Source organism: Ursus arctos, unplaced genomic scaffold (assembly GCF_023065955.2).
Source record: "Ursus arctos isolate Adak ecotype North America unplaced genomic scaffold, UrsArc2.0 scaffold_6, whole genome shotgun sequence".
Classification (NCBI taxonomy): Eukaryota; Metazoa; Chordata; class Mammalia; order Carnivora; family Ursidae; genus Ursus; species Ursus arctos.
The window spans coordinates 54,203,206-54,215,566 of record NW_026623078.1 but is presented as its reverse complement, the minus strand read 5'-3'; the positions used below and the strand labels follow the sequence as shown (position 1 = coordinate 54,215,566).

Sequence of the window (12,361 nt, the reverse complement as noted above, 5' to 3'; positions counted from 1 at the left end):
ACCTTCCCTACCAAGTGGTAAGCAATTTGGGACTGAATTCCTATTTTTATTCTTTGTTAAAAATATCTTTTTATTCTGTTAAAAATGAAATTCCTAAAGTGCTAATGTATTTCCCGACATGTAAATACCCCTTTTTTCTTTTTATTCTTCAAAATATGGAACAGTCCTATACATGCACTAAAATTTAATATATGATTGTTAAATGAACCCAACTTTTCAGATATAAAGTACCAGGAACTCTAATTTTAGTAGCAATTAGGTTAACATATTGAAGTTGTTTGAAATAAGTTTTATTTCACAGATATAAAACAATTCTGAACATTTACAACTTGTACAAAGACCGGCATGGCAGCCTTTCTGTTTTAAAAAGTGCTATCCTAAGAGAATAGGAAAAGTTCAGGACCACAATGACATTCCAAATTATAGGTTCAGGGAATGGGGAATATGAGGAAGGTATTTCTAATCAACTACAAAATCCTGAAACCATTTTTGATTGAAGGAAAATGAATAATACTGGCTTTTCAAACAGTGTGAAATCACACTTTGGTCTGAAACACGTTTAACTTTGTTTTTTATTCAGATGTCTACATAAAAATTATATTAAAATGCCACTAAAATGTACCCTTCGAAGGTTTAATAAAAAAGAGGTAGGGAGCAAAAATTAAAGGGTTTATTTTGGCAGCTCTTCAATAATGATGCGAGACACTGAATTCCACCCAGTAGAGGCGTCTCCTTTCGGGTAATCCGAGCAAGTCCCAACCCAGATGGCGACATCCACCAATCCGGCTCCAATTCCTTCACAAAGCCCTTCCACTGCAGAAGAGAGACGGAAGTTACACCTTTCTTTAGAATAAAAAGCAAAAATCTTCACCTAAATGTTATTACTTGAGCAAGGTGGGTAACAAATCTGTTGAATGCACAGTGAATTAAAATTCTAATTAAATTAAAATTCTAATACTTAATAAGGACTTCATAAAGGTAAATTCTCTTTTTCTTACCACATAAATATTTTTTTAAAACGTATACCTATCCATCTGATGATATAAGCTGAAGAGGCGGTTTTCTTACAGGTTTCAGCCATCAAACCAGAATCTGTTCAGTTACCGAAAGTTACCGTTTAGGTGACTGAAAACAAAAAAGCAATTTATTTGACTAAACAAAGGAAACCCACACTTTTGAAAGCCAAGACTTTGATTTGATATGCAGGTCTTTCCCCACACTTACCTGTACACTTGATGCATAGGAGGACTTTTGTAACACTAAAAGAAATTCTAGCATAATCATTATACCAGTCCTTCAATCTGGGAATCCCATTTTACATGGAATTTCCTCACAGTGGACGAACAACCTTGCTTTCCGTCTGTGTTCTTATGCTTTATAAATATGCAACTTTTCTCAGGGTCTCTGGACTTCCGCATACTAATAGACAATGTGCATTCCATCTTACCAAGGTCCTTCTATATTTAAAAAAAAAATTCCCCCAATGGTCATTTTAACAGACAAAAAGATAGTGTCTGTGCAAGGGGGGAAAAGGACCAGAGGTTGCCAGATTCTTTCAGAAAATGAGTCCTGACATATAAGTAGTGTAGGGATGCCATCATGTGACGGGTCAGGTTTCCCATTTGGTAGCTTAGTACATTCTAGCTGAGCCTCAGGGATTTGGGCTTGAAGCAATCCTCTTCCTTCAGCTGACACATCAATGAATCTCAGGTAAGTCCCTCAGAATCCAAGGATTTGACTGTGGTTCAGGCTCCTTTCAAAGCTGGGAGAACGAAACAGTGTGGCCACGATCCCATTTAATCTAGTGCCATGCTGGGTGAAAATGCCCAGAAATACTCATGTTCTCCCAAGTTCTGCACATCATGGCCTAGAAGCTTGTTCACCTCACACTACAGGACATAAGACAAATTTGGGTCTAGCATCCGTCTCACATGAGGTGAGTCAAATGGTCACTTCATGGTCTTAAATCCATGAAATAATGTTTTTTGAATGAATGAACATTTTTGCTGTGATAAGGTAATATTGCCACTGATTAAGCACCTAAAATATGTTGGATTAGGGTTTTCTAGACCCCAGGTAAGAAGGTGACATTCAAATGTTTTTCAAACTCCCATGGGCATATCCAAGGCTTTAAAGTCATCCTTGATGTGCTAAGTGTAAGTGTCTCCTTTCTCTCAAGAAAGAGTATCAGTGTGCAAGGGAAAGTGATTTTATTACAGAGGTAACCTTCTATCATCTTAATACAAAAACTGTTATAAATAACAAATTACTTCTGATATTCCACCCAAGTGATCACACCAAATAAGTTTCCACACCATGGTTAGGAACTGCTATGTTAAGTAATTTATAAAGCAGATACATGTATAGCTCACAGTTCCCTGGCCCGAGGTCTTATGTTGTAGCAAGACATTGGCATAAAGACCTTAAAGGTAATAAGATAGAAAGTAAGTTGCTTATACTAATTACATATACCACATACATACTATATAGTATATAGTATATCACTTCCTAACTGAATTTTTATTTTATAGCTATATTTTCTTATTGCAGAGACTGCTTTTCGGATCTAAGAACTCAGTAATGAGGCTTTTTAACGTGATCAAAGAAAGGGTTGGGGAGACAAGAAGGCAGGCAAGGAGCTAGTTTCTGCTCTCCTGAACACTGATTCTACTGTCCTGCATAAGACACTTTATTTCCCTGGACCTTCTTTATGTGCCAAGAGAGGGGGTTAAAATATCTTCTTTATATCTCAAGGATAGTGTGGGGATTTGAGGAAGGATGCGGAAGGGATGCCCTTGACTTCTCAGGAATAAATGTGCTATGTTAATTTTTGGCTTCAGTATCTGACTTGGATGCCCAAAGCATGCTGAAATAGAATTTCCTCTGATTAACGGTGGACGGATCTCTTCTCTTCTCTCTGCCATTTGTAAGTTCAAGGTTAGTGAGAAACCCCTGCAAGACGTCCGGGGAATGAAGCTAGTGATATATACATCTTGTGATTCTCCCAGCGTGGCCTGCCATGGTGTGCTATCCCATTGCAACCTAAGAAACCAAAATGGGCGGCAGCCAAATATCGATAGGGGTGTGTCTGGGTGATGACATTAACAGACACCCCCCTTCTATTTTTGGGGTATCTTCCAAAGTTTCTTTAATGAACCTTAAAATAGAATAGAACAAAGTAATAATTTTTTTTCTTAAACACTGGTTTAAATGAATGTCTTTTATACTAGGCAGAAACAATGCACTATAGAAATGTTCTCTTTTACAAATTCAGCAGACAATGTCTATCCTTTCAAAGGACAAGGCAGAGAAATAATCTCCTTATCAAGCGGATCTCAACCTTGGCTGAGCATGAGACTAGCTGGAAGCAATTCTGAAATCCCAGTACCTTGGCTGCTTCCAGAGCCATTAAGTCAGACTCCCTGGAAGGGCGGTACCCAGGGACGGAGATTTTTTTAAGTTCCCTAGGTGAGCCTAATGTATAGCCAGGGTTGAAAACCACTGCTCTGTGGCATTATGGGCTGTTTTTCCATTTCATCTAACTCTGTGATTTTCAATCTTGGGGATCTTCTAAAAAACACAGTCTTATCCCCAGAGATTCTGACTCAGTTGGTCAGAGATGGAGCCCAGGCATCTGCGTATTATTTCAAAGATCCATCTCAGGGAATTCTGAAATGCCACCAGGATGAAGAGTTAGGTGCTGGAAACTTGCTATAGGTCTCTTTATCCCAGGCTGGTGAGCCAACATGAGAGTGGGTTCACAACCAAGCTCTGGTCTCTGAAGCCGTCAGGCACATCCCGCAGTCACTATTCTACGTACCAGAAGAAGTGCGGTGAATATTAATGGTGGAATTGAGTTCCGGGCTTCCTTGGTCCAAATAAATGATGGCTTCAATGGGAAGAGGTCCTGAACATTCAGCTCCATTGAACGTGAAATACCAACGCTGACAGCACGCGTTTCTGCATTTTAACCGAAGTGAGCCACTGAACAGAACTCTCAGAGCGCTGTTCGAGCGCATCTTGGTAAATGTGCACTCCTATGGCAAACACAGAAAGAGGGGCCACTTAGCATCTTCAATTTTCATTTAAAAGATGCTTTCGAGTTGTCGTGTGAATGTTACTCAACTTTCCTTTTCCTCAAACTTAAGGCTTAACTTTTCAAAAGGTTAACTTTTACAGAAGGAGAGAGAGTCTCTGCAAGGCAGAGCAGAGACTCTGATAGGAGGAACTCTAAGAAAATCAAATGATGGCATTCTCAGAATTCTTCACACCATTGAAGGTATCTTTTAGTTTTACTCAAAACAGCTGGTCTTCAGTATTTAAAGCCAAACCGATCTCTATATTTACTTTTCTTTTTTCATTCCAAAAATATTTCCTAAGCCCTATGTGCTGGATGCCACAGTTACAACAGCAACTGTATGAAACCGAATGTCTGCCCTCATGGGGCGTATATTCTAGACCAGCACTGTCTCTGTGTGTTTATTCTTGACCGGTTTCTTTGTAACAGTAAACAGTATCGGGGTAAAGCCCAGGTGGAGGTTTTAGCCTTTACCGATAATGACACAATTAGAAGGCCCTGTTTTGTTTTGTTTTTTTCTCTAATTGCTCTTTGCAAAATTTGTCTCTCTCCTGGTTCATGGTCTACTATCTTTTACTTTCAGAAAGCTCCCAAACTCATTCTGACTGCTCCTAAAAGAAACTTAAAAACATATTAATAATTCAGAGCCCACAGCGATAGTTTGAGAGAGAACTCAGCAACTTTTGATGAACTATAAATAAGTAACCAGTCTATCACTGTCAGGTGTTTAAAGAAGCAGGCAACATTTTAACACATCTTAATACAATGCTTTCTAAGACGTCCCATAGGAAAATAAAAATGGTCACAGTCACCAAAACTCTGGAAGCTCTATGGAAATTCTGGTACACAAAAGTCAAATCAAGACAGTCTGAAACATTTTTATAGATAATCGAGCAGACCGTCAAGAGATGAGCATCTCAGAGTTTTGTGAAAGTAAAATCTCTTCTCTTGCATTTGCCAGGTGGTAGGAGTGGTGAATATCAAGGTTATCCCTCATACTGTTGAATAATAATAATACAGACACGGAACCATGTACAGAGTTGGCCGACAAGAGAAGAAAGGCTTACGAATAGCACCAGCTTCTTCAACTCTGGGCCATCCCAGTCGCCTGGCCAGTTACTTTTGAAGCAAACACTAATTAAAATGACTGAATCGTGAATCAAAATGCATTGCTAGACAACTTTTTTGAGTACTTTTTCCCCCTAAATGTTGCAGAAAAATTTTAAATCCTCACTGCGGTACATCTCTGGTCCATTGCACTTCCCTTAAGCTTAGCAACTTTAAGCCACACCTGCTAGCCAGAATAAGGACAAATACCAATGGACTTCCCACTTGGAGATAATTCCTATCACATGGTGAGTTTCTTGGAAATTTCTTCCTATCCTTGTGTCTGGAGCCACAGCAGAATTTCTTATACTAACTTAAATTTAAGTTCACTTTTGAACAAGATTGGAAAGTTGCTTACTGTCCAACACAAATACTTATGCTCTCCCTTTTTGTTTATGTTTTTAAAAAAGAAGTTATTTTAGATATTATTAGGATTAAAATAACATGGTGATGTATTTGTCTTAGAAATACCTTTATAAAATTAACTCTGAAATGTTATTCTTTTTATTCATTAATTCTAACTTAGCCACAGGATTCCTACTCCCTAATTTTGTAAAAAGTACAATTTCAGCAAAAATAAAATCAAATAGTAAATTCACGCTCAACTATGAAAACTCGTAAGTTCTGCTTCAACTTTAAAATAATTCCGACTTTACTTACCGCAATTTTTCCGAGATCTATGCCGTAATTGAGCGAACTCCATGAACACTGCTTGTAGTTGGGTGTCCAGGACTCCTCAAAGCTTTCCCTCAAGCATTCCCCCTTTTCTCCTTTGAATCCATCCCGACCTGGGATCCCAGGGGTACCAGGAATGCCATTGGCCCCAGGGCTTCCATCTCGCCCAGGCACCCCTGCAGGTCCTTGCAAGCACATTCCATTATACTAGAGCAGAAAAAGGAAAAGGGGACAAACCCTCACCACTCAAGATTCAAAGACTCATTCTGATTAGCATGCATTTTTTTAAAGATTTATTTTGTTTATTTTAGAGACAGAGTGAGAGAGAGAGAGAGCAGGGGGAGGGGCAGAGAGAGGAGACAAGCAGACTTCCCGCTGATGTGGAACCCAATGCAGAGCTCCACTTGGGGCTCAACGGGGTCTACTGGGACTCAACACGGGGCTCGATCCCAGGACCCTGAGATCATGACATGAGCCAAAACCAAGGGTTGGTCCTTTAACCAAGCGAGCCACCCAGGGGCCCCTAGAATTGCATTCATTTATTGGAGTCAAGAATCCCTTTATACCACTTGCTCGTGTTCTAGATGCATTACTGTAGAGAATTGATTTTAAAGTTATTTCTAAAATATTGAGATTTCTTTCCCGTTCTTACTGCATAGACTGCCCCCCCCCCACACAGAAATCAAGGAAGACAAAATGTTTTCATTTGCCTGCTTTTTTTCCTACTGCTTATTAAAAGCATACATAATTTTTAAATTGCTGTATTCCAGGGTGAACATAATTAGATATATTGTTTTTTTCTTCTAGCCTTTTATGTTGTAAAGGGCTGTAAAGTATCAGAATGATACTTTTAACATTTTATGCAAACATTGCACTATTTTGGGATACTTAGGTTATTTCTTTTTTTTTCTATCATTAGTATTATTGTAATGAAAATCTTCACCCATACAGCTTTTTTCATCTTTTGAATTATTTCCCTAAGACATACTCCTAGGGATATAATTATCAGAAAATCTTAATTAATAATGATCTTACACCAGCAGTATCTTTGAATTGGATTGCACATCTCCTGCTTCTATTTTTATGTGAAGGAAGTGTCATCAAGGTAAAACTTCTGGCCTCCATGGGGCGCCTGGGTGGCACAATGGTTAAGCGTCTGCCTTCGGCTCAGGGCGTGATCCTGGCGTTATGGGATCGAGCCCCACATCAGGCTCTTCTGCTATGAGCCTGCTTCTTCCTCTCCCACTCCCCCTGCTGTGTTCCCTCTCTCGCTGGCTGTCTTTATCTCTGTCGAATAAATAAATAAAATCTTAAAAAAAAAAAAAAAAAAAAAAAAAAAACTTCTGGCCTCCAACCTCACTTCCCCTCAGGAGCGAATGACCTGGTCACAGGTGACCACTGGCCTTCAACAGGGTGGCAGTAATCAATCAAACCTCTCAAGTGCCAGATTTCTTTCTGGTTTTCTTGGTGGGCAGGCAGCAAGAGTACCAGGTAGAAATGAAAAGCATGGAGTTTCTGGATTTTAATCCTGGCTCTACTGCTTATTAGCTATGTGAGATATGGCAACTTACTCAACATTTCAGTGCCTGTTTCCTTACCTGTAAAAGAGGGAAAATAATAAAGATTCTTACCTTGTAGGGTTCATGTGAGATTTAAGTGAGAGCACATATCAAGCTGCGCTTAGAGCAGTGCGGGGCACACAGTGAGCACTGCGTATGTCAGCCATGATGAGTCTTACTGTTCCCCCAAGACCATGTGAGGCAGTGACACTGGGCAAGTGTGTCTACTCCCATGGGTGGACCTTACCAGGGTCTAGACCCGGGAAAGACAGCATTAGCGAACCTGTCAGCCAGCACACACACATAAGCCCCCCCCCACCAATATAGTTGGGTAAGGGGTATAGGTAATATTTTATCTCCATCTAATTCCCCTGTCTATTCAGGAATTGGCCCATTTATTAGGACCCCCCAACCCCAAATGCAAACCACTTAAATTTTTACTTTAACATTCCCGTATTGATGTAAATTGTACTATCATTCTGTTTAACGACACTGTCTAGTGAGAACAAAAAAGAAACGAAGACTCCTTGTACATTAAAATAACTTCTGGACTTAGACATGGTCATATTATAAAATCCAGTAATGCCACTGCCTAGGAAGGATCCTCATAGATATAATGTTTCCCAATCAGTTTCTTCTCCTATCACTAATTTCATCTGCGTTTTGATAAATGATTTTTGTCATGACTTTGGCCACTGTCATTTTCCTGATATAAGAAAAGGCACCATTTGGGGCGCCTGGGTGGCTCAGTTGTTAAGCGTCTGCCTTCGGCTCAGGGCATGATCCTGGAGTCCTGGGATCGAGCCCCTCGTCAGGCTCCTCTGCTGGGAGCCTGCTTCTCCCTCTCCAACTCCCCCTGCTTGTGTTCCCTCTCTCGCTGGCTGTCTCTATCTCTGTCAAATAAATAAATAAAATCTTTAAAAAAAAAAGAAAGAAAGAAAAGGCTCCATTTATTTATTACCAAAGAAATAGCAAGAAAAGTATTTAACAAAATTGCAAATGTATTTAACAAAATTTGAAGACATGCTAAAGTATAAAATATTCTAAAGCAGTTTGGTTTATGTGAGACTTTCATTTTAGTAATCTCATTCACTTTCACTAGCAGATACATGTTTAGACATAAATTTCAAGTGGGAAGAGAGAAACAATAAGACTTCTTCCGATTTTTTTTTTCACTGTTACTCTCCTTGAGGCAAGATGATACACAAAGTTTTATTTTCCTATATATCAGTAGTTCTCAATCAGGGACGATTTTGTCCCCCAGGGTATACTTAGCAAACGTCTGATTGTCACAACTTGGGAGGGGAGGGTGCCCCTGGCATCTAATGGGAATAGGGACCACAGGTGCTGCTAAATATCCTACAATGAGCAGGACAGTCCCCACAACGAAGAATTATCTTGCCTCAAATGTCAGTAGTGCCAAGGCTGAGAATGTTTATTCAGCTTTTTATCTAAAAGCTGCATTTCAGTGACCACACGATTTTATTGAATTTGGTTCCACGGGTATTACGTCTGTCTTCCTTCACTTTAAAAATGCTAACCCAGCACAGGTTTAGTACTAGGCGGGGCAGTTCTATCAATGTCCGTAGAATGAACCTCTATTTCTTCCACCGGCCACCAGGGGGCAGAGCTTGCTGGAAGCTTGAAAGGAACGCTTTGAAAGCTCCTGTACAAAGAAGTTTCTTGATAGAATCTGTTGAAACCTTCTCAATGACCACATAAACATTTTTTTTTTCTCCAGCAAAACCAAATCCAATCTACAGGATGCACCTGAGCTTGGCTGCACAATAAGCTTTTCCAAGCCGGGCAAGCGTTGTGGGAAACCGCAGGTACTGTAAATCCGTGGAGGAAAAGAAAAAATTGCTAGCTTTCTGGAGAAAAGGGGTATTTTGTGTATCATAATTACAAATTCATAAAAATGCAAACTGCACATGAACCCCAGCCATTTGGTACAGTTTTAGACAATTTAGACACTTAAAATAGAACTGGAGCCCTGAACACATTGTCTGCTTTGTGGAACAAAATTACATAGCACATTACCAAAAGTGCAGTGTGCAATGGCAGGAATTTTTTTCCAGAGCTTTTGAATCTGGCATAGAACTAGCTGCCAGGGAGTTTGGTTTATTAGCTCAGTTTATAATGGCAGCTTAACAAACTCGAGACAGTTTTTTTTTTTTTTAAATCAAAACAATGCCCCCCCCTTAGGTTCTGCAATGCCTATAAACCCTATTTGTCTGCAAATAAGATTGGCCTAAAGACCGAAGTTTATTATGTGCCAAGGAATATGGTAGTGAATATGGTGTGAAAGGACAGCTCTTGACACAGGGCAGAGGACTGCTCTGCCCTCCACTGGGTTTGTTGACTTCTGGAAGGAAAGAGCTTTAAGCACACAGACCTTCCCATAGATTAGCCCCTCGGAAAGCACTTGGGCTATTTATTGGCTCTTCTGAGAACTGTCTTCTCCCTTTGCTCTGCTGTGATGCTCCTGCTTGGTGGCCACAGGCTGAGGACCGAGGGTATCTGGAAGGGCTGACTGCCCATCTCTCTATAAACAGAACAATGAAATGGGTCCTCGGAGGGTTACTTCGGGGTCCCTTCATTTTCCCTTTCTGGCCTTAATCCCTCTGAACCATTCCTGTCCTGAGCTGTGGTCGTCCAACAAAGTAAATTGCAGCCCACACTTCCTAGGAAGATGACCCAACATGACTCATAGTCTTCAAGTTACAAAGAGTTGGACGGATACTTTGTGAGGGTTGTTATTCTCTCCTGCAGGCAGACGTGGCCACCAGCCCCAACACAGGACACGTCGCAGGGCTCTGGCCCAGGCCCACCCAGGGGAGCAGCGAGGCCGGGGTGTCCCAGACAGCTCCCAGGCTCACCTTCCAACCTACTCGAGCTTCCCATTCTACTCTCATTGCCGACCTAACCCTCTCCGTCCTCCGGGGCTGTTGGGGGGGGGGGGGCTGGCGACCCTCAGAGGCCAGAAATTATTGGGCGACTCCCTGTATTTTGGGGGGTCCCATCCGACCGTCGCATCTCCGCTCCAGCATTTGCGTCTCCCGTAAGAGTTCCACGTCCTCACCGCTCGCATTGCCCAGGTCCTACCTTACACGTGGACTCAGACAAAGCGGGACACCCAGGCGCACGCATGACCCACAGACGCAGCTGTACAGACCACCCCTCACCCCGCCAGCCGGACTCACGTCCTCCCCGTGCGGCGCGCGGCTCTGTCCCCGCCGCCGGACTCACCAGGTCCACCACCTCCCTCTGCCGCAGCAGCGCCTTTTGCTTCCCCTTGGGGGTCTCGGAGGCGCTCGACGGCGCCCGCAGCTGCAGCAGCAAGAGCAGCAGGAGGCCGAGGAGCCGCTGCGGGACGGCGGCGGCGGGGCCGTGGGGGCGCATGGTGCGCGGCGGCCCCGGGACGCGCGGAGCGGGAGGAGGAGCAGGAGGAGACGCGGAGCCGGGACGTGATCAGAGTCTGGCCCCGCCGCGTTCCGAGGCCGCCACAGGCTGCATCAATGCCTCTTTCACCCGCGCGCCTCCCTCCCTCCCTCCCGCCCCACTGGACAGCGTAGTTTCCATCCTGTAATAGGCGGGAGCCCCCACCCCGAGCCCGACACTGGGCGGGCCGACAGCCGGGCCCGCCCCCTCCGGCACTGCCGCGGAGACCCTTGCGGAGAAGCCGCGTGCGGAGTCGGGGGGCTGGGAGGGCAGGGGGGGGCGGCCGTGGGAGGCCGCAGGTGGAGGCTTCCAGGCGGAAGTGGAGATAGCGGCGCCTAAGTGAACATTGAGAGGCACGTGCCCTCACCCGGGTCCAGGAACCACCTTCAGGGGTTGTCGAGCTGTCACTGTAGGCAAGCTCTTTGTCCCAGATGACATTTGGGGGCGAAACAGGGGTAGGGGAGGAACCATAGGTATCATAGGGTTCTCCCAGGGGCCCATGACCCACATGATTAAGAATCGATGTTAAATAAACCAAAAAGCAAACTCTTAAATACAGAGAACTGGTGGTTGCCAAAGGGGAGGTGGGTGGGGGGATGGGTGAAATAAGTAAAGGGGATTAGGAGACAGAAACTTCCAGTTATAGCTCTTGCTCTTTCTCTTCCGGTCCGAGGCGCTTCGGGAGCCGCGGTCTTCGGTGCAGACATGGCCAAGTCCAAGAACCACACCACACACAACCAGTCACGGAAATGGCACAGAAATGGCATCAAGAAACCCCGGTCACAAAGATACGAATCTCTTAAGGGGGTAGACCCCAAGTTCCTGAGGAACATGCGCTTTGCGAAGAAGCACAACAAGAAGGGCCTGAAAAGGATGCAGGCCAACAACGCCAAGGCCACGAGTGCACGCGCCGAGGCTGTCAAGGCCCTCGTCAAGCCCTAGGAGGTCAAGCCCAAGATCCCAAAGGGCGGCAGCCGCAAGCTCAATCGACTTGCCTACATCGCTCACCCCAAGCTTGGGAAACGTGCTCGTGCCCGCAATGCCAAGGGTCTCAGGCTCTGCCGCCGAAGTCCAAGGCCAAGGCTCAAACCAAGGCCAGGCTGCGGCTGCGACTCCGGCTCCGGCTGCAGCTCAGGCTCCCAAAGGTGCCCAGGCCCCCACAAAGGCTCCAGCGTAGATGCTTCTGTCTGCCGGCGTGAGGACGGAAGGACTGGTGTGACCCCTGGGCTTCCATCTGCGTGGGGCTCGTGTCCTCCTGTGCTATTTGTACAAACAAACCTGCGGCAGGAAAAAAAAAAAAAGAAAGAAAGATAAAAAAGAAACTTCCAATTATAAAATGAGTCAAGGAGATGAAAAGTACAGCATAGGAAATATAGTCAATACTATTTTTTTTTAAAGATTTTATTTACTTATTTATTTGACAGAGAGGCAGCGAGAGAGGGAACACAAGCAGGGGGAGTGGGAGAGCGAGAAGCTCAGTGGGCTTGCCACTGAGCGGGGA

At 43.8% G+C, this 12,361-nt stretch overlaps 1 protein-coding gene and 1 pseudogene across 1 annotated transcript; one reads left to right on the top strand and one right to left on the bottom strand.

The window, feature by feature from the left end:
- Positions 1–271: 271 nt before the first annotated feature.
- On the bottom strand, positions 272–10,969 carry CTHRC1 (collagen triple helix repeat containing 1). Its single transcript, XM_026495595.4, has 4 exons — positions 10,669–10,969; positions 5,846–6,067; positions 3,821–4,037; positions 272–813 (listed from the first exon to the last, which is right to left on the bottom strand). The coding sequence occupies exons 1-4, from the start codon at positions 10,819–10,821 to the stop codon at positions 671–673; spliced, it is 735 nt and encodes a 244-aa protein (XP_026351380.1). The 5' UTR covers positions 10,822–10,969; the 3' UTR covers positions 272–670.
- Positions 10,970–11,512: 543 nt separating this feature from the next.
- Positions 11,513–12,052, top strand: LOC113252639 (60S ribosomal protein L29-like; annotated as a pseudogene).
- The last annotated feature ends 309 nt before the right edge of the window (positions 12,053–12,361 follow it).